General features: G+C 48.9%; 1 protein-coding gene across 2 annotated transcripts in view; it reads left to right on the top strand.

Moving 5' to 3' along the window:
• WDR7 (WD repeat domain 7) overlaps positions 1-20,911 on the top strand; it is a 45,211-nt gene extending 24,300 nt beyond the window's left edge. For both annotated transcript variants that reach the window (XM_069001189.1, XM_069001190.1), the window contains 9 exons: positions 2,069-2,290; positions 5,285-5,471; positions 8,371-8,488; positions 8,749-8,898; positions 9,224-9,306; positions 11,023-11,122; positions 17,499-17,603; positions 18,575-18,778; positions 19,630-20,911. In XM_069001189.1, coding sequence (XP_068857290.1) covers positions 2,069-2,290; positions 5,285-5,471; positions 8,371-8,488; positions 8,749-8,898; positions 9,224-9,306; positions 11,023-11,122; positions 17,499-17,603; positions 18,575-18,778 — 1,169 coding nt within the window. In that variant the 3' untranslated portion in view covers positions 19,630-20,911. The remainder of the gene's footprint in view (positions 1-2,068; positions 2,291-5,284; positions 5,472-8,370; positions 8,489-8,748; positions 8,899-9,223; positions 9,307-11,022; positions 11,123-17,498; positions 17,604-18,574; positions 18,779-19,629) is intronic.
• The last annotated feature ends 1,509 nt before the right edge of the window (positions 20,912-22,420 follow it).

Genomic DNA, 22,420 nt, shown 5'->3' with positions numbered 1-22,420 from the left:
CCCTCCGCTGCAGCTGTGGCAATCAAACCGTCACATTCCAGATTGCTAATGAACACTATGGATCTTTCCCACCCTGTCCGGGTTGGAATTTCTTGTGGGGTTAACAGAGAGTGATGTCCTGGACACCTGGGGGCTGGAGGCACAGGGGGAGCAGCAGGAAGGAGCTCAGCTCGTGCTTCCCAGCCCAGTCCTGGGAGCTTTCCTGGTGGAAAATACTGGATGAAGGTCAGATCAAGATGGAGCTTGTGGATTCCCAGTAGGATTTCTTTTGCCATTCCAGGTTGATACATGAAAATTCTCTTGATACAGAATCTGTTGCTCAGAGAGCTTGTGGATTCCCCATCTCTGGAAGTGTGCAAAGCCAGGCTGGAGCAACCTGGGCTAATGGAAGGTGTCCCTGCCCATGGCAGGGGGCAGAATGGGATGATCCTTAAAATCCCTTCAGACCCAAACCATTCCGTGATTCTAGAGCTCTCTGAGCCTGTAATCCCAGGGATGCTCCCCAATCCTCCCTCAGGGACGTAGCGAAGGGTTAACTCGGCGTTGCTGTAATCCACCGATGGGGGGGCCCCCGCCGTGTTTAATTTCCTACTGGAAGCAGCACATGTGTTGGCTTTTCCTTTCTTCCCGGCCGGAGCGCGGCGGGCGCGGGCCGGGGTCAGCGCTGGGCTATTGATCCGCATCCCGCTGCCCTGCTCCAGCATCTGCTGCGCTCCCGCTGCCGCCGCGCGCCGCGCAGCTCACACCCACAGCCCGGCCGAGCTCCGCCGGGCAGGGCGGGCCCCGATGGAAGGGGGTAAATCCACCCCGGAGCGGGACCCGGGGCCAGTTCATCCCGGCCTCAGGTGTCTCCGGGCGAGCACCTGGGATGGGCTGGGGGCTGCGGCTCTGGCCATCCCAGGGAACAGAGGCCACCGTGGGCTGCGATGGCCAGTGGGACACATGGAAAATGTTAATGGGAGCCTGGGAGAAACAACTGTTGGACAATTCCAACTGTTCCCTTCTCTGCTTTGTTCCAGCCCGTTTTCATCCTTCTTCCTCCGAAGGCAGTTGCTATTGATTTTTCCCTTTTTTCCCCTCCCTTCCCATTGTTAAGCTTTCCCTTGTTTTTCTCTCCCTTTTGGCTGGAGGAGTTGTCTGACCACAGCTCCTAAAATTTGGTTAACTTCCTCATTTTCCTCTGGAGCGCCGTGGATGTCATTAGCAGAGACATCCCACCCTTTGTTAATCCACAAGCCTCATCCCATGTCAGGTGATGCTTCCCAACTCCTCAGGAAGCAGCGCTTGGGAAGGATTAAAAACTTCCTTATTTCATTAGAACAAATGGTAGGGAATTTCCCAGGGTGCTGGGAATTAATATCTAGGTAAGAGTGGACCTTATTTGTCAGAATAAGTGACTGCAGTTTCATTCCAGTAATTTCTTCTGAGATTTTGGGATTCTACTCCAAATGGAAAAACCTCCTCTGCTTAGTGGAATTCAGAATGCCTGGACTGTGATGAACTGATAACACGTATTTCACTCCTATGTAAAATTAATAATTATGGTTTTGTCCCATTGTTACAATTCCATATGTGACATTTTACTATATGAAAATATCCGTTTGGTTTAATGGTGTGTACCGTTATCCCAAAATTTGATAGGAAGCTGGACGTGGTGATGGATCCTATATCAAGAAGTGCTTTTGTATCATACGTAATACAAAGAACTTACCCTGAAAATAATCCATCTTTTAAAAACAATAAAAGTTGCAACTTGTTAATTTACAATGAACAAGAAGCAACCCAGAAATTGCTAGATAAACATAGAATTCCATGGATCTTTTCTCATTGAGCAAAAAAACCTGGGAATTAGGGAGTTTTCTGGTGACTTTTTTCCCCGTGAGTTCTTGGCAGGTTTTGAAGGGATATTTTGATTTGTTCGGAGCTTTTTAGAGGAATCTTCTCCATGCCTGAAAATCCTGGTGGTCCCAAAGACACGGTTCACGTTCTTTATTTTTTAACTGTCTCTGGAAAACGCCGTTTGGAATATTAAAAGCCCCCCCTCCTTGGGACTTTTCTCCCTGTGCAGGCTGCCCCTCCGGCCTCCCGCAGCCCAAGAAGGTGTCCACGTCCTACGAGGAGAGGCGCAAGCAGGCCACGGCCATCGTGCTGCTGGGAGTCATCGGCGCCGAGTTCGGGGCTGAGATCGAGCCGCCCAAGCTGCTCACGCGGCCCCGGAGCTCCAGCCAGATTCCCGAGGGATTCGGCCTGACCAGCGGTGGATCCAATTATTCCCTGGCCAGGCACACGTGTGAGTACCCCCGGGCCTCTTCTGCCTCGGTTGGTGATAGGGATGCAAACTGGTTCGTTCAGATTTTCATGGAAAAGAGCAAGATTAGGGATTGGGAATGTACCTTAAGAGGCTGCCAAGGAAATTGGTGCTGATGGAGCGAGCTGCTGGAATTTGGACATCCTTTATTCTCCTCCCAGGTCAAGCAGAGCATTTCCACTGCATTTATTTGATGTGTTCTTGGTTACTTGTCCTGTTCCAGCCCCTGCCATGGGCAGGGACACCTTCCACTAGCCCAGGCTGCTCCAAGCCCCTTCCAGCCCAGCCCTGAACACTTCCAGGGATGGGGAATCCACAGCTTCTCTGGGAAAGCTGTAAGTCCATCAAACCCGGGGTATTTCTCTGCCTTCCAGTGACATGGAATTGTGGTTGTGCCTTTTGGAGAGGGTGGAATTCTCTAGAAATTTCTGCTGTGCCCTTGCCTGGCACCTGCATTAATCCCTGGAACCTTCACAACTCGTTCCCAGGGCTATTCCGTGATAAAATGCCACCCCAGGAATTGCTGGCTGCAGATGCCCCACATCCCCCCAAAAGTGCAGCTAATGCTGTGTTTACAGAGTTAATGGGCTGAGAAATCTGGCTCCTGTGTCCGGGGTATGGAAATGCCGGATTCCATGGATAATCCAGGGGGTTTTCCAGGCAGCTGCCATCCATGGAGTTACTAATGAGCAGCTCTTTGCCCTTTAGCTCTGGCGGTGCCGCAGGTGACACCGTGTCCATGGAGTTATTGAGATCTCCCTGACACTGATTTGGGCCTCCTTCCAGGGGGAGTGGCAGGCTTTCCATGCTCCCAGATCCATGCAGTCACTCCAATTTTGCTGGAGTCTGGATTCAGTAAGCCAGCCAGCAGTTCAGTTCCTAACTCAGACCCCTCTGCCATTACAGTGTCCCAAATTCCTGGCAGCTGGTGGCCAGGAGGGGAAGCAAGTGGCATTTCTGACCAGAAATAGAAATTTCCCTGCCTGGATAATTGGGCAGGTTGGTTGGATGGGATATTGGGAAGGAATCCTTGGCTGTGGGGGTGCTGAGGCCCCGGCACAGGTTCCCCAGAGAAGCTGTGGCTGCCCCATCCCATGGGCAGGGATAGCTCCCACTCACCCAGGTTGCTCCAAGCCTCGTCCAACCTGGCCTGGAGCAATTCCAGATGGGAGATGATTGGAAAAAAAAATCTGATCATACTTATGCAAAAACCCAATAATGATGATTTTTAATTTAGCCCTGAAAATATCTTGATTTTATACCTGAAATAAAAAGAAAAGACTAAAAATTCACTGGGCCAGGAGCAGAAAGGGATGAAGGGATATGGAATTTTAACCCAGCTCTCCAAATTTCTGTCTCCCTGTGGACAGTCAGGGAAAAAAATCATCCAGAAAGGGTCACAATCAAGTTAAATCTGATTCTTGGAGTCCATCATTTGGATTTAGTTGGATCTTGATCGGAGTTCTCAGTGTCTCATTCCTGCCTGGGCTATTGATTTTCCTGAGCAAATAATTTCATTTTTTAAAATCCATTGGCAAACTGGGGATAACAAGGCTGCCCGGAGCCGTGTGCTCGGAGAGATTCTGCAAGGAAAGACATTTTGGGAATCCAGGGGCTTCTGTGCAGTGAAAATAAGTGATAAATTTTCGTATTTGGGCACATCTGGGTTAATAAAGTGATCTAAGGAGCAAATGTGCCACTGCAGAATGAAACACCTGGAATAAAATTACATTTTAATACATAAATTTTATGTAGGAATGGCATTCCCTGAGCTCTGGGGCTGCCTGAGGAATTGTGTCCAGTGAGACACACCTGAATTCCCGTCCCAAGGATCTTTAGATTTGGTGCTTAATGACTTTTTCTGGCTGAATATTAATGGGAAGCAGCAAATCCGCGGGCCCAGGGATGCGCATCATCCCAGGATATTCCAGCCCCGCTGTGCCGAGCTTTTCCAGGGCTAATTACCTTGTTGCTGCGCTGACTCTAATGTGACATGTTTATTGCCCTAACGAACAACTCATTAGCGCCGGGATGTTTTTGTCAATATTAATTCCTTCGTTTAAGCCGAGGCAGAGCTTTAAACAAAGATGTCCCGGCCGGGGACCCACCGGCGCCGGGACTTTGGGTCAGTCCAGCTGTTGCTGGTGTCAGCAGCAGGATGCTGAGGGGAAAGGTAGGAATATTTCATCGGAGTAATGCTTGAGGAGGCACGTTTTTAATAAGGTTTTGTATTTGAGGCATAAAATCGACCTTCCGTGGCATGACAAGAAGGAACTTTGGGGGTTGTTTCGCACGGATCAGGATTGGTTGGTGTGAATCTACTGGAAAAAACTGTCTGTTGGCTTTTCTCAGTCCTAAAAACAGCAGGAGGCTTGTTTAGTAAACAAAACAAGCAACTTGTTGAGGACAGTTCAAGAAAAACCTGATAAAATCAGTAATTATCTTTACCACAAGGACCATTATTGAGGGGTAATGAATAATGATGGAGAGATAACGATAAATTATCAGGAAGCGTTGCTTGGTTTAGCCCTCCTCCATCTATGTGTACATAATTTGTTTTATCTCAAAGTGGGCTGTTTAATGAAATATTAATAAGTATTTCCAAAAGGGACAGAACCTGGGTCAGGATTGGTGAAGTTGTTTGGGATGTTTCTCTCCCCTTCCCTCTTGAGCTTCATTTCTAAGAAACATTTCAGCATGTCAGCCTCTGTTTTTCCCCCCAAAATCCATTTACTGCTATGTCTTACGGAGTGAAAATACTGTGTTTGAGAGGCAGCAGTGGCACAGAGAGGTCGTGGATTCCATCTCTGGCAGTGTCCGAGGCCAGGTTGGACGGGGCTTGGAGCAGCCTGGGCTAGTGGAAGGTGTCCCTGCCCACGGCAGGGGGTGGCACGGGTGTCTCTAAGGTCCCTCCAGGCGCAGCCATCGTGGGCTCCCGCAGCTGCTCTGACGCTGCCCTGCTCTCCCTCCGCTCAGGCAAGGCGCTGACGTTCCTGCTGCTGCAGCCGCCCAGCGCGCGGCTCCCGGCGCACAGCACCATCCGCAGGACCGCCATCGACCTCATCGGCCGCGGCTTCACCGTCTGGGAGCCCTACATGGACGTGTCGGCCGTGCTCATGGGGCTGCTGGAGCTCTGCGCCGACGCCGAGAAGCAGCTGGCCAAGTGGGTACCTGCAGCCATCCCTGCCAGACTCCCAGCTGGGGCATCCCACCCGTGGGCAAGCATTGGTTCAAGTCCTGGGGCTGGGGAGCTTGGCAGGAACCTGGGACGAGGAATGAGGAGCAGGGAGTGGCCTTAAGATGGACGGCGGGGTTAGGGGGATATTGGAAAGGAATTCTTGGCTGTGAGGGTGGGGTGGCCCTGGAATGGAATTCCCAGAGAAACTGTGGCTGCCCTGTGCCTGGAAATGTCCAAGGCCAGGTTGGACAGAGCTTGGAGCAACCTGGGACGGTGGAAGGTGTCCCTGCCCATGACATCCTTAAGGTTCCTTTCAACCCAGACCATTCCATGATTCCATGAAATGTTTGTTGACAGAACAGAATTTAAATGGCACCTGCAATAAGGAGCTGCCCAGGGCTGTTTTAATCCCAGGAATGTGTTTCCACATCCGTGTTGAGGGTTCTGACGTTATTCTAAGGTAGATATTGCCCATTTTATGTAAGTTTTAATTTCCTCAACATATAAAGAATGAATCCTTGCCATGTGTTGGCCGGAGGAATATGGACAAATTGGATTACCATTGTTTTTTGTCTGAGTTCCAGTTATTCCTTGCAGTGTGACAGGAGACACCACCACACTTTCCCTTCCCAAAGCCTCTCCTAAGCCCTGTTTTATGTAAACCCTGACTTCCAGGTTCCAAGTGACCACAGTTCTTCAGCAAGTCCTTGTGCTCGTGTGATTCCACCCTTAGCTGTCAGGAAGATTAGTCTGGCTCTCCCTCCCCAGAGCAGGGAATAAATGAAGGGATCAGCGTGGAGCCTTGAGGAGCCCGCCGCAATTTTCCTCATGATAAATTGCATAATAAGCGCGAAAGCGTTTGCTTATTAATCCATAACAAGATTTAGATTGAAAATGGCCTGTTACATTCCTGACAGATCCAGGATGGAGGGAGATGGAAAGAAACGGAGCAACAATGTGTGCAGGGGTTAAGTGTGGATCTCACCCTCCCGGAGCCCCGCTGAGCTCCCGCTTTGTGCCGGATTTGCCGTGGACACAATAACGGCACACAGCTGCCGGCGCCTCTCCCGGAGGTTTTATCAAAGAGCTTTTATGTCAAGCTTCTGCTTTTAGATAGAAAAGAAGAAATCACATTTATTGACCAGGAAAACGAGTGGGTTTCTTTTTTCCCTGCTGAATCAAGGGAATATCCGAGCTGTTAGGCAAAACTCAGGTGTTTGGAACTCCTTCGCTTGCCCAGCTCATCCTGGTTCCCAAAGGTTAGAGTGTGCCAAGAGGAACTGCTCAGTTGAGAGGATAAAGAGTTTTCCCAGCAGTTTTAGGTTTTGGTGGCTTGGCTTGGGTGATGACAGGAATCATTTTTGGCTGTATTTTTGCTTTTTGAATTAAGCTACGTTTCATACAGATTTCCACAGAATGGTTTGGGTTGGGGGATATTTTCAGGATCATCCCATTCCACTCCCTGGCATGGGCAGGAACACCTTCCACTAGCCCAGGTTGCTCCGAGTCCCATCCAGCCTGGCCTGGAACAATTGCAGGGATAGGGCAGCCACAGCTTCTCTGGGCACCGTTATGATCTGATACACCAAAATTAGCAAATCACCTTATCATCAATCCATACATTTTTTATCTGTGCCTTGGAGCAATCTGACCTAGTGGAAGGTGGAATAGGAGGGTCTGGATGCTTTTGTCCTGGTTGGAATGTGCCATTCCCATCCTCTCACAGGCCCCGAGCTCTCCCCACATCCTCCCAGGCAAAGCCTGTTGCTTTCCAGGAAAACACACACTCTGCCAAACATCCTGGAAGGAAAAACACTGCTGGCGTGACACGGAGCCTTCAGAAAGTGTCCCAGAGGCACTTGGGGTTTGCTGGCTTTGGGAAGCCCCTCCAAAATTTAGCAGGGATAACTCCTTCCCCTGGCTTATCCCTTTTTCATGGAACACCTGGATGGGAGTTTTGAAGTTACATTTAGATGTGGCTTTCCAAGGAAAGGCCAATGGGGACATACATCACCTTGTGGCAGAGACTTCATTCAGTTTCACATTTGGGAGTTCTAATTCATACAGTGACGGTGAGGGATGGGAAAGGAAAATAAACCTGTTGGGGTTATAAACTCCTGCTGTTCTCTTCCCAAAAAATTCAATCAAAGAGCACAGGGAAGAAGGAGGAATCCCTTCCACAGGGTGCCCAGAGCAGCTGTGGCTGCCCCATCCCTGGAAGTGTCCCAGGCTGGGTTGGACGGGGCTTAGAGCAGCCTGGGATAGTGGAAGATGTGCCTTCCCATGGCAGGGAGAAGAATAGGTGATCCTTAAAACCCCTTCCAATGCAAACCAGCCTGTGGTTCCATGTTTCTACATTTTGAGGAATTTTTGGATAATGTGCAGGGCACGCAGAAATTTTTTTTTTGCTAAATGCAGTTACTGGGTATTTACCACCTTATTGCTTCTTGCTTTTATCTTGTCACAGCTAGTAAAAGCCTTGAATTAAAGAGAATTACTCTGGCCAGAGGATTTTTCAGGCTGTGTTTAAAATACTGTAAAAGACCAAACCATAAATCCTTGGGAAGACGCTCTGGGCTCGCCTGGCCCTCCATGGGGTGATATGTATTCAGCACATACAGATAATTTGTTAACAAGGCCTTTTGCCCACTTTGGACAGATGCACTTACTGTTTTCAATCTTCATGGTTAATTATTCGATTTGGGGTTGATGCTGGAACACCCTGACTCCTAATCACTGCTCTTTGTTGGGAGTCCATTATATTGGAACTGCCGGAGTGCTCCCGGTGACCTTGAACTGACATTATAAGCTGCTTCTAATCTTTTCACTCTATATTTCTAATGCTGCTTTCCTTTGTCCCTGCCTTTGTGTGGCTCCCGTTTAGCATCACAATGGGGCTGCCCCTGAGCCCGGCGGCCGACTCGGCGCGCTCGGCTCGCCACGCGCTGTCCCTCATCGCCACTGCCCGCCCGCCCGCCTTCATCACCACCATCGCCAAGGAGGTGAGCGGGGCCTGCTCCCGGACAGCCAGGGGCTTGGGGGATTAAAGGAGACTTTCCCGCGGGGTTTGGAGGGTGAGCGGGACGGGGCGGTGCTGGGAGCGTGGTGTGCGCCAGGCATGGTCTGTCCAAGGATCGTCTGAGCGATGCCAGCCCCAGCTGGAGCTGAGGGATGGTGGTGCTGGATGCAAGGTCAGGCTTGCTGATCTTGGAGGCCTTTCCCGGTGGTAACAATTCCTGCCCCGTATGGCTGCTCCCCACAGGTGCACAGGCACACGGCGCTGGCGGCCAACACACAGTCGCAGCAGAACATCCACACCACCACGCTGGCCCGCGCCAAGGGCGAGATCCTCAGGGTCATCGAGATCCTCATCGAGAAGATGCCAACGGACGTCGTGGACCTGCTGGTGGAGGTGAGGCCACCTCTGACCTGGGCTCGAGGCCAGTGACAGGTCTGACTCGACTCGTGGAGTTTCTTTCCATGAGGACTTTGGGTGTGGAGAGGATTTGCTTTACACCAAGTTAATTTCTTAAACTTTAAATGCATTAAATTACATTGTTGGGGAAAAAATCCTAAGCAAAAGAAGGTCAAAGCCAAGTTGGACACGGCTTGGAACAACCTGATCTATCAGAAGGTGTCCCTGCCCATGGCAGGGCTTGGAATGGAATGACCTTCAGAACTTTAGTTATGGAACATAGAACACAGATTGTCAGCTGATGGTGATTTTTGTTTCCAAGGTGATGGACATCATCATGTACTGCCTGGAAGGATCTTTAGTTAAGAAAAAGGGTCTTCAGGAATGCTTTCCAGCCATCTGCAGGTGAGCTCTTCCTCCGGGAATACTGGGAAGTAAATGGCAGGATCAGCAGCAGGATATATTTCCTAATTAAGAGTGAAGCAGTCTGTTAGGTGACACAACAAAGAGTAAAAGGTGATTTATAAAATGGGAGCATTTCCAGTATCTTTAAACGTGGATAAATATCCCAGTTATCCTCTTAAACTGGTCCAACCAATAAATTCTAATAATCACCTGTCGGCCATTACCTTTTAATTTAATAACCTATTAAAATATTGAATAGTTTCAAGGAAAGAACAATTATCCTGTTGCCAGGTTGGATACTGATGGAGATGATCTTCCTCCTTCCTGATGCTTTAAGTGGCTTTCCTTAAAACATAAAGGGAAGGATAAATGGGAATTACTGCCCAATCTCCCTATTCCTGTGTATATTTATAGCAATCCAGTATTTTAAAATTCTTTGCAATTACTGGTAATATTTCCTGGTTATAGCCAGTGTAAAAATGATCCAGCACCCAGCGACGGCCTCGTGGAGCCCAAGGGAAATTGCCAGCAGGTTGTAGCAAATGGGGGAACCTCTGGAGAGATTCCAAGTGGGAGCACTTGTACAGCATCCCATTGTTAATCCCTTTACAATATCCCAGCATTCCTTATGCTGTATGGTAACGTGTGCACACGTGGTGTGCCAAAATCATCCCGATGCGCAGCTCCTCTTCCTTGGATCAAAGGAATAGGAAGAGCAGTCCGAGGGGAAGGGTGGTTGACACATCCAGCATCCTCAGGGAGGGATAAACAGGGATGCAGAGCTGCATCTGAGCTGCATTTTCCCTTTTCCCTGCACAAAAACTAGGGATTTTATTCCTTCTCCTTTATTCTTTATTGTTTTTTTCCCGTGTTTCGTCTTGCTTTTCTTCCCAGCTGCCATCCTGCAGTGCAGAACGTGTCTCGCACCTGTGTGCAAGCAGTTGCTATGGCACTGGGAATCCCAAGGAACCAGGAGAGAAGTCTGGAACATGGGTTGTTCGAAGCCCTAAATATGCTCAAGCAACATGATTTTGGAGACTGGTTCCAGATATTTCTGGCAGGCCTTGGCAGAGGAACATTTAACTGCAAAATTCCAAATTCAATTGGCACTTTCACGGGTCTGCTCTCCCTGCGATAAGGCGCAGTGATATCCCCAAGGATTTGAGTTTGCAGTAAGGATTTGGAGTCTCTTGGGTTTCAAGGTGTTGAAATTCCTTGGATTTTGCAGCTCTTGGAATTCCAATACATGCCATGTGGTCACACTGGGTATTAAGGACTATTGCACGCTTCACCCCAAGGGTGTTACTGGAGTGGAGAGTGTTTGATGGTGAACTTCCCTCTTCCCTTTTCTTTATGCCCATCAAAAAGTGATGAGTTTGCTTATTTTTCCTTCCAGTTTCCTTCCTTTCCATTTGACTTTCACGGGAAATGCCCTGAATTCACGCAGGGTGTTGGATGATCACTTAACCATTTGACTTCCCGTCCAGGGGTTTGGTGATTATCCCATAGATCACTCCCAAATAAACAAACCTGCTAGATAAATCTGATCACATTCCATGGTACCATGTCGCCCATAAATTGTTTTTGTGGAATGCCAAGTGTTGAACCAGCAGAGAGTGGGTTTTTAAATCAAATCTCTGTTCCAGCCCTTAATTAATTAGCCAGTGTAATCCCAAGTGAGTTTAATCTCGCGGTGTCCCCTCGTTTTCCCCTCAGGTTCTACATGGTGAGTTACTACGAGCGCAGTCACCGGATCGCGGTGGGAGCTCGCCACGGCTCCGTGGCACTCTACGACATCCGCACCGGCAAGTGCCAGGTAAGGAACTCCCTGGGGATTCCTGCCCTCAAACCTGGGAGCTGTTGGGAGCGAGGAGCAGCGAGCTTGGCATCTGTTGTGCGCTGAGCTGCTGGAACACTGTGGATAACGCCGAGGGGATCAATAGCTTAATGAAGGACTTAAGGATATCGAGTCCTGCTGGCTCCATTCCCTGGGACTGACCGGGTGCCACTGGGTTAATAAGGAAAACCTCAAGCTTTATTTCCTGACCTGAAAGTTTGGGAGTTATTTTCCTAAAAATTCGGAATTATTTACTCAGTGCTGGGGAGTATTCACAGCATTTGGTTCCTTACTTTTCTTCATAATCTTCTACATAAACCATGGAAAATAGAGCTGGGGATGACCAAAGGGACTCCCAGGATAATTAGGACAGGTCCTTTTCAGGTTTAATTATTATTCATGAGATACAAAAATTTTCCAGATAAATTATTGTGGGGCAACGCCATCTATTGGATACAGATTCCTGCTTCCAAATCCGATTTTATGCTTAATTTCTCACAACTGCAGATTTTTCTGGCTGCTCAAAAACATGGAATAACTTGGGGATGGTGCAGCTGAAAAAGTTGTGTCATTGGAGAAAAGCTCAGGTTTTTTATTGTCTTTCCTGTGAGGGGTTTTGGGATTCTGAAAAGCATTTTGGGTTTGGGTTTTTTTTCCCTTGCAGGTAATTTTTATTTTTTTTAAAAAGGTGGTTGTAGGAACTGACTGAGAAATTACTTGGAATGATTAATAGGATGATGGATATCAAAAATCCCCCTTTTTAACAAAAAATAAATCAGTGTTTATCTAGGATGGGGTTTTTTCCCAGTAAAATTTACTATATTAGTAGATTGTATTATGACTATTCCGAATGCAAGCATTTTTTATCTATTTCTCCATAATTCAATATCAAAACCAGGTTCCCTCTCCTTCTCCTCCTATAAAATGACTTTATTAAACCCTCTCCAAGTATTGCTGCTGTTCCCAGTGTGAGACATGGGCACGGTTGGGCTCTGTGGGGTTTTTGGCAGCACTGGGAGCTGGGCAGCGCCCTTCCCATGCTGGTATTGATTTGTCCTTCAGCTGTTGGCAGCTCCCAGAGATCCCAGGGCCTGGGTGTTGATTATTCCCACAACGTCTCGGGAGAGGTATTGACCCGCAGCCGCTCGCTGCCGATGGCTCCAGATTTCTCACCCCGTCTCCATGACACTCATAATAAACTGGCTGAGTGCTCCGTGGTTCTGGAAGCCAACTTTTCCTCACTGAGAGCTTTTCCCTCCAAGAGCCAGTTCGGAGATGGGTTTGTCCCCCATTCCAAGGAGGATCCATGCCTTGCACTCAGGTTCTGTCCCACACGGCAGCAACAACCTTCATATTCTCCGTATTCCCCCTCACATATTCCCCCTCACTCATTCCTCCTCCATATTCCCCCTCACTCATTCCCCCTCACATATTCCCCCTCACTCATTCCTCCTCCATATTCCCCCTCACACATTCCCCATCCATATTACCCCTCACATATTCCCCCTCACATACTCCTCCTCCATATTACCCCTCATGTATTCCCCCTCCATATTCCCCCTCACACATTTCCCTTAACATATTCCCCCTCACTCATTCCCCCTCTATATTCCCCCTCACATATTCCCCTTCACACATTCCCCCTCCATATTCCTCCTCACATATTCCCCCTCACTCATTCCTCCTCCATATTTCCCCTCCCATATTCCCCCTCCATATTCCCCCTCCATATTCCCCCTCCATATTCCCCCTCCATATTCCCCCTCACATATTCCCCCTCACATATTCCCCCTCACATATTCCCCCTCACATATTCCCCCTCACATATTCCCCCTCCATATTCCCCCTCACTCATTCCTCCTCCATATTCCCCCTCACATATTCCCCCTCACTCATTCCTCCTCCATATTCCCCCTCACACATTCCCCATCCATATTACCCCTCACATATTCCCCCTCACATACTCCTCCTCTGTATTACCCCTCACGTATTCCCCCTCCATATTCCCCCTCACACATTTCCCTTAACATATTCCCCCTCACTCATTCCCCCTCTATATTCCCCCTCACATATTCCCCTTCACACATTCCCCCTCCATATTCCTCCTCACATATTCCCCCTCACTCATTCCTCCTCCATATTTCCCCTCCCATATTCCCCCTCCATATTCCCCCTCCATATTCCCCCTCCATATTCCCCCTCCATATTCCCCCTCACATATTCCCCCTCACATATTCCCCCTCACATATTCCCCCTCACATATTCCCCCTCCATATTCCCCCTCACTCATTCCTCCTCCATATTCCCCCTCACATATTCCCCCTCACTCATTCCTCCTCCATATTCCCCCTCACACATTCCCCATCCATATTACCCCTCACATATTCCCCCTCACATACTCCTCCTCTGTATTACCCCTCACGTATTCCCCCTCCATATTGCCCCTCACACATTCCCCTTAACATATTCCCCCTCACTCGTTCCCCCTCCATATTCCCCCTCACATATTCCCCTTCACACATTCCCCCTCCATATTCCCCCTCACATTTTCCCCCTCACTCATTCCTCCTCCATATTCCCCCTCACTCATTCCTCCTACATATTCACCCTCACACATTCCCCCTCACATATTCTAGGAGCTCCATTCTGAAGCTCAGAATTCCTTAAAAAAGTAGCTAAGCTTCGTCATAGTTTTGGAAATAAATAGCTGTAATGTTTGCTGTTGAATCCATGCAGTGCTTTCCGTAGCTGGAGAAGCAGTGGGTTTGTGAGCAGATTATTTGAAATCCTTAAAATCATGGTATTCCTAGATGGACAGATGGGAGGTGAGGGCTCTGTATGAGGATTTCCCAGGTGGATGGTGTGTGGAGCAGCCCCCCAGGAGATGCTGAGCCCCCTGCACACCTGGGGAGGACCCAAGTGCCCCACAAGATTCATGTATGGTTTTATCCTGTTTTTTCCTTTATGTGTGGGATCTCATCCCACTTTTATCCTGGATCACAGGAGGCTGCTTGCCTTTAAACAGCCAGATCCTCGTGGGTGGTTTTTCCCTCACACAGGTTGTCACTTCTAGGCTGAGTGTGATTCTCCCTGTTGGGAATCCGAGGAGATGTGGTGGGAACAGGTTTGTGGTGGTTCTGTGCTTAATCCCAGAGGGATGTTTGGTGGGATGAAGGGCTCTCCCAGCCATTCCAGCAGGGTTTGGAGCACTCTTGTATGCAGAGCTGTCTTGTGCTGGATCTCAGGTATGGCAAAGGTTAAACTTCAGCAGCTTCCCAAAAAAAAAAAAGGTGGAGCTTCCATCAGCACCTTCCACCCTCCCAAGCCGCCCAGCACAATCCGATGATGACTATTGATTCCTTCCTTCCCAGCTTTTCCCTGGCTCTGGCCTTGATGTACGGATAGCGCTGCAGTCCTGCTCAAATAAGGCTCCATCTTGATCAGGGGCTGAGATGAGATCCTGGGATTTGATAAAGATAATTGATGGTTCACAGGGAATTGGAAAACAGTTCCAAGAGCAGCAGCTCCACCTGGAAATGTGCCTTTTGTTTTCCCAGCTTTAAACCCCACGGCCACGGGCCCTGAGCCAAACACATGGCATTAAGCACAAATGGCAATTTTTATCCCAAAATAAACCGCTTGGATTAATAATTACAACTATAATTCATTTATAACAATATTAAAAGGATTAGGCAACAGGATTAAGGTATCACTCAGCACAAGCTCTGTTTGCCCAATTAAACACTGAAATAATATTAAATTACAACCGAATTATTAATATTTTGCATTAGATTCCTAATTATTAACACAGAATTAAAAATCCTGCACTGAGAGGTGCAGTAACACAAAGGAAAATACTGACAATATAAAATGCTATTTTAAATCAAATTAAACACTAAAATCAGACTGGAGAGGGAGATTGCAGGTAACTGAATTGTAGAATACCTGATTTTTGACTTTGGGATGATGGGAAAATATTAATATTTTCCCAGGTAAATTCTTGCTGGGTACCAGAGTCTGGCCCAAAATTAATTCCTCAGTACAGGTTATTTAATTATCTTCTTTTCCTTTAGGAACATATTTGGGTCTATAAGGAGAGACTCTGAAATATTCCATTTTTATTGATTAAATCTTGGGATTCATCATAAATATTTAGAGCTGCATTTCAGAAATACTTGTAATTTTTGTACCTAAAACCTGGGTCATTTGCACCGGAAGATTAAAGAGAAACACAAGTTATTTTGGGTTTATTTCAAAGCAAACACTGCTTTTAAGCCTGGAATCAATAATGTTTGGTCCTGGGTCCTTCCAGAATTAAAATCCCAGCAATCCAAGCATTAATTGGATTGTGCAGGGCTGATTTTATTTCAGTGCTGGATGCGTTGGCAAAGTTTGATTTATATGGAAGGCAGAAAAGGATTTCATATTCCATTTGGAATGAATTGTGGCTTGGCTTAATTAATTACAGAGTAAAAGATGCTGTTCTTTAAAACAGTGTTTTAAAGGTGTTCATCCTGCAATCCACACCTGCATTTCCATGTCCTGGTCACTGGAAAGCACATCCCTAAATTTCAGAGGAAAGGTAACTACTGAGTATAACCTTAATTGGATAGGCCAAAGGTCTTTTCTGAACATGCCAAATAACAGATTAAGGGATTTTCATTAATTTATTTATTAAATTAAATTATTAAAGGTGATGAAACTGGTGTGAGTTAATAGAGATTTCCATTAAATTGCTTCAAAAATAGGGATTTCTTTTTAAAAGCCTGGTAAGAACATTTTTACTTTCTATTATCCATGACTTTTCATCCGTGGCTCTGCACTCATCCAGGAAGGGGTTACAGAGTCACCTCCTCCTTTAGATCCCAATCCCTGGATGCTTTGTATCCTGTGCAGAGCTTGGAGCTGATAGTTGCCTGTCACGATTTTAAGGGTTGCCAGGCTGGGCACTGGAATGGCAGTGCTGCTTTCCCAGTGCAAGGATTTTTGCCTCCTTTATTTAAGGAACCCCTGGAATTTGGAATGATAAATAACAGATAATAAAGGGGATCAAGTATTAGTGGGTGTCTCCAGGAGGGCATTATCAATTTAAAATATGCATTTCACTGTATTCATTAATACAAAATTGATCCAGTGGGCATTTTTTATGTCACCTTTAGTGGAATATTGCAGTTCAGTGGAGACTTTCCCAAATACTGGACTTGGACTGAGGTTGTTGGAATAGTTTGAGTGTATCCTGTGGTGCAGGGGGGCAGGTGCAGAAGTCCAGGAGGCTCCCAGGAGCATCCCCTTCGCATTAAAAACCTGGGCAGAGGGAAGCTGGAAGCAGCTGCATTTGGTCCCACCATCCTCGTCGGGCAGAATTAAGACATTTCCAAACTGGTATCACACCAATTTTCCCAGAATGTCCCCCATGTGTTCATACAGCTGCTCCGGAGCTGAACAGCTCCACAGGGTAACTTGGAATATTTGGAATGAACAGCAGTGATCTGGGTTTGCTTCACTTCCTCGTGGAAAACACAAGCTGAACACCACAAAAATCCTGGCGGGAAGGGATTAGCATCAATTAGAGAAGCACTTCCTTTAAATAACAAAGCTGCTGGATTCCCTGAAGGATTTGTGCTTCTTGGAACATATTCCAGGAGTAAAAAGAGCAACAAGTGTACTGCTCCTATTGATTTTCTACCTTTGTCTCATCAAAACATATTTTATTGACAAGTATTCCATGCTTGTTAAGTGCTAAAGAGTGGGATGGGGCTAAATGTGGGATCAGCTAATTAACTGTGGGGATCCCATTAAAGAGGGAGGTTTGGGGTTCGCTCACCTTTTCCACAAGGAATAAATGAATATATTAATGGTTCTTAATATATCAGGCTCATTCCAGGTGCACCACACTGAGCAGGGCTTTTAATAACCCAGGGATGGGCACAGGAGCACTGATAATGGGGTTTTGCTAATGCTGATCCAGTAGGAAATAGATTTTCCAGGAGAAACTCATGCAGTGTCTTGGATTTAACATGGACTTGGGCTTTTTGATCCTTTTTGGGGTACTGCTGTGGGAGAGGACCTCTGTGGGGAGTGCAAGCCTTCCATGTTTTAAAAATTCCCATTAAAGACTCATTTTTGTTCGTAGACTTGAGAAGTTCCTTTGGTTTAAAAACTGGATTTGGCAGGGAATGTGTTCCTGGGATGATTTAATTCAGTTTCATTGGCTGAGCTGCTATGGACACTTCAGAGGAGCTGTGACGGCGTGTCCTTAAATCCCACCTGGCGAGACATTTCCGTGGAGTGCTCTGGTTTTTCGTGCTGCCAGGTCATGGATCTCCCACATTCCTGTTCTCTCCCCTCTCCTCAGACTATCCATGGCCATAAAGGACCGATCACTGCCGTGGCTTTTGCCCCCGACGGCCGGTACCTCGCCACGTATTCCAACTCCGACAGCCACCTGTGCTTCTGGCAGGTGAGGCCGCGTTCCCAGCCCTCCCTCTGCGCCACGTCATCAGCAAACTCAGGGCTGGGATTTTATGCCTTCATTTCATGCATTAAATTGCTTCAGCGGGGAAAGAATCCCAAGGGAGAGAAGGTCACAGGTGGACTGGGCTTGGAGCTACCTGGACTAGTGGAAGGTGATCCTGCCCATGGCAGTGGTGTGCAATGAGATGATCCTTAAAATCCTTTGCAACCCAAACATAAGGAGTTAAAATCCTCCATGTAGCTCTCAAATGTGACCTCGTGCGCTGGTGATTTTTCCCTTCCGTGTCCCGTTTGGCACAATTATTAATGCAGGAAAATCAGGGACATTAGTCATCCTAAAAGGGTTATTACTCAAGATGATTTAAATTGTGAAAATGTCAGCGGGGCTCGCATGCTCCTGGCTCCGGATGCCGTGATTTACACCCCTGACACCGCTCCGCTGCCGAGGAGAGCCGGGAGAAGGGATGGCTGGGATGTCGGACTGCTCAGGATTCAGGACATGGCAACAGCAATAAAATATCCCGGGGTTTGCCAAGGTTTCCTGGGGACAAATCCTGGATTGCCGTGTGGGGGGGGAAAATGGAGAGTGGTATCCCGCTGAGTTGGGTTGGGCAATCTCAGTTTCCAGAATTTGGAGCTGGCACCAGCAGTGCTTGGCCTGTTTTCCAAACAGTGGAACCCAGCAGATCCCTGGAAGTGTCCAAGGCCAGGTTAGACAGAGTTTGGAGAACCTGGTGGAAAGTGGGGATGGATGGGCGGGACTGGATGAGCTCTGCGGTCCCTTCCCGCCAAACCATCCCCTGCTCCTTCAGCGCGGGCTCCTGCCCGGCCCCGCTCGCAGTTTAAGACCCCCGCTCCCGGTGGTCTCTGGGATGTGGGAATGTGGGAGGAGCTCCGGGCGCGCGCCGCGGCGCTGACCCTCCGGGAGCCCCGGGATCAGCCAGGGTGTCTCCGCAGATGAACACCTCTCTCCTGGGAAGCATTGGAATGCTCAACTCCGCGCCTCAGCTGCGCTGCGTCAAGACCTACCAGGTGCCGCCGGTGCAGCCGGCGTCCCCCGGCTCCCACAACGCGCTCCGGCTGGCCCGGCTCATCTGGACCTCCAACCGCAACGTCATCCTCATGGCCCACGACGGCAAGGAGCACCGCTTCATGGTCTAGGTAGGGCCTGAGGGATTCCCGGGAATTCTGCCCCTCCCCCGTGGGCAACGCGGGGGAGCAGCCCACAGAGCGGTGCTAGGGCGCTCCTCCTGGCTTCCAGGGGCTCTGAGGGAATCCTGCTGGGATCTGAGGGCTCAGCCAGGATCTGAGGGAATCCTGCTGGGATCTGAGGGCTCAGCCATGCTCCGAGGGAATCCTGCTGGGATCTGAGGGCTCAGCCAGACTCTGAGGGAATCCTGCCAGGATCTGAGGGCTGAGCCAGGATCTGAGAGATCCTGCCAGGCTCTGAGGGAATCCTGCTGAGATCTGAGAGATCCTGCCAGGCTCTGAGGGGCTCAGCTGGAATCTGAGGCAGTCCTGCCAGGCTCTGAGGGGCTCAGCCGGGATCTGAGGGAGTCCTGCCAGGATCTGAGGGCTCAGCTGGGATCTGAGAGATCCTGCCAGGCTCTGAGGGGCTCAGCCGGGATCTGAGGGAGTCCTGCCAGGATCTGAGGGCTCAGCTGGGATCTGAGAGATCCTGCCAGGCTCTGAGGGGCTCAGCCGGGATCTGAGGGAGTCCTGCCAGGATCTGAGGGCTCAGCTGGGATCTGAGAGATCCTGCCAGGCTCTGAGGGGCTCAGCCGGGATCTGAGGGAGTCCTGCCAGGCTCTGAGGGGCTCAGCCGGGATCTGAGGGAGTCCTGCCAGGATCTGAGGGCTCAGCTGGGATCTGAGAGATCCTGCCAGGATCTGAGGGCTCAGCTGGGATCTGAGAGATCCTGCCAGGCTCTGAGGGGCTCAGCTGGGATCTGAGGGGCTTATCCCATCTTTACTGGCCGGCTGGTGGCACTGACAGCTTTTCCTTGCATCCAGGAGGAAGAAGGCCCAGGGAGCCGCTCCGTGCGTGGCCCGGCAGAGCGGGATCAGGAGCACCTCGTCCTGATCCGCAGTGGCAGGAGCCCGGCTGAGCCCGGCCCCTCCACGCTGGATGTCATCCAACCCCTTTTCCCTTTGGAGCCTCCCAGAATCTCAGTGTTTACCAAAAAGGCTCGTGTTTACATGGACGTTCTCCTGGTGACCATGGAATGCTGGCAGGTGACGCCCCTGGAGCCAGGTACCTGCCTGGGAGCGGGGGGCTGGAATCTGGGGGCATGGCCTGGGTGCTGATCCCAAGGGGAGGTGAAGTCTCCGTTTCTGAGGGGATTGGAAGCGCTGCTGTGCCCAGGCCGGAAGGAAAAATGATAGTCCACGTGTAAATAAATAATTTAAAAATCCCATTAAATGGCAAATTTGGGAAAAAAGAAGTATTTATATAGAAAGGTGGTTTTTGCCACCAGTGCAGGTATTTATTTAAATAAAGGACAAAGGGGGCCATTTTGAATGGAAAAAGGATCAAAAGTATGGAAAAAAGGAATTTTTGGCTGGATGTACTGAAATATTTCCTTCAGTAGGAATATTCCTGTGTGACACTTCTCTGTGATTGTGTTTCCTTCTTACATATCTGATTTTGTGGAATATTTTGTGTGAAACTTGCTGGTTTCTGCTCATGGGAAAGAGAAAAAAATCTCTAAAATCCTCTTTGATTTCAATATCTCTTGTTCGTACAGCTTTTCCTTGGCTGCAGAGCTCAGACCTGAGGCTGGCACTACCTGTTAAGCTAGAAATGGTACTTGGAGACCAAAAATGAAGGAATTAATTTTTCACCTGGCTCCTAGAGAGACAATAAATGTATTTTATTCCAATTTGGGTTATTTGTGTAGTGCCCAGGTGGGATTTGCGGCCCAGAAGCTCCATATCTATGTGCTGTTACAATTCAGTTCAAAAGCAGGAGACTCAGACCATTAGGAATGTTGAACACAAGCAGCTGGGAAGTTGGTCTTTCCCAGTGGCTATTCCCGATCCCGCTGTTCAGTGTGAGCTTTCCGTGCGTATCCTTGGCGCTGTGTGGCCTCGTCCCTGTAAGTGTAGAGGTGTCCGTGGCTTCCATGGCAGCTCCCGAGTGACACGATGGGACACCTGGATGAGAGGGGGGGGACACAAAGTCACCGTGTGATGGTTCGGGGTGTCTGCTTCTCCACAAATCTGCTCCCTGCCCTCTATGGATTAAAATTCCTGGTGTAAATATGCTTGTGGAATAAAACTGGACTGAAATGTGTTGGTTTTCATGGGTGTCAGTGATTTCCTGCTGCTGATTCTTTGCCCAGTCATCAGGAATCTGTCACTCTTTAATGAATTTCTCCCTTTTCCTTTGGAATGAGAGCAGAATCCTCGAATGGTTTGGGTTGGGAAGATATCAAGGATTATCTTGTTCCCTGCCTTGTCTCAAGTCCATCTCCAGCTCTCCTGGAGCCCCTTTGGGCACTGGAAGGGTTTCTGAGGTCTCCCTGGAGCATTCTCTTCTCCAAGTGAAGACCACCAGCTCTCCCAGCCTGGCTCCAGAGCAGAGGTGAATTCCCCAAAGGAATTAGTTGCAGTAAATAAACTGACCGTATTGCGCTGTCTGTGGGCTAGAATCTCTGATATCCCCTGTTTTTAGGGACTGGAATCTCTGATATCTCCTGTTTTTAGGGACTGGCAGCCATTTGCCTGCAGAGGAAGCCCCTGGGCCATGGGATGCTCTGGAGCAGGTCAGGAATGACCTGGTCAGTCTCCAAACACAAAGCCCACAGGAACCGTGGGACTTTCTCCCTTTTGGAGTGTGTGGATGTGTTCGGCCTCGATTCCCTGGAGGCTGGGTAGGCGATGCCAGGTGGGATCCAGAGAGGGATGGGGCAGAGGCAGCACCCAGAGCAGCCTCTCCTCTCCTTTAGCTGCTGGGCAGAGCTGAGCCTTGGAAAATCAATACTCAGGAGCCAGGAGGGAAATATTTCCAAGCTCTAAGTGGAGGATGTGTTGTGACAAGGCCGGGATGCTCTGGCGGCGCAGGAGAGGGAGGGAGGCAGAGTCATTTTTAACAGCTGACACCTCAAGGTGGGTCTGGGCAAAGGAGCCTTGGTACAGCCAAGCACCAAAGGTCACGGAGCAGAGCCCAGAGAATTCCCAACCCGGGATGTGCTGCTGCTGTCCCACAACATCAGGGGTGGGGGAGACACAAAGGGGGAACTCGGTGCTCTCTGCCATCTCCTGTAACAGGAATTACAGCCCATGGAAGCCCAGGTTACACCTGGAGCCATTCACCTCCCATTTTCCACGTGTGCTCAGGGCCATTAATCCCACTGGATTTGCCCTGAGTGTGTTTCCACGCACAGAGCAATTGTTTGGTTCCAGTGCTGCAGCCTCAGTTCAGGATAATGGAATATCCGGCTGCAGAGTTGGGTCCCACACGGAACAGCCCACGGCCCTTCTCTGGCTTCTCCACCTGGGAGCTCACCGTGGTTTCCAGGGAGCTGGGGAGGCAGGAAAAGAGGCTTTGCTTCTGTCCAGGCTGTTCCCAGCTTTTATAAAACTTCACCAGCGTTAATACTTTTGTCTGAACAAAAAAAAAAGAGGAAAAATCTGGATCAGAGCCTCCAGTGTGATAAATTGACACTCGATCCAGCGGTTGCTTGGAGCGCGCTTTGAAGCAGGAGAGGCTCCTGGGGAACTTCCCCCTCTCTCTGATGTCTGAAAATTAAAAATTAATCCGCTATGAAAAATTAAAAGGTGAAACTTTCTGCTCTTTCAG

Source organism: Aphelocoma coerulescens (genome assembly GCF_041296385.1).
Source record: "Aphelocoma coerulescens isolate FSJ_1873_10779 chromosome Z unlocalized genomic scaffold, UR_Acoe_1.0 ChrZ, whole genome shotgun sequence".
In the NCBI taxonomy this organism is placed as follows: Eukaryota; Metazoa; Chordata; class Aves; order Passeriformes; family Corvidae; genus Aphelocoma; species Aphelocoma coerulescens.
Note: the sequence above shows the minus strand (reverse complement) of the source record. Positions and strands in the feature narration are given on the sequence as shown.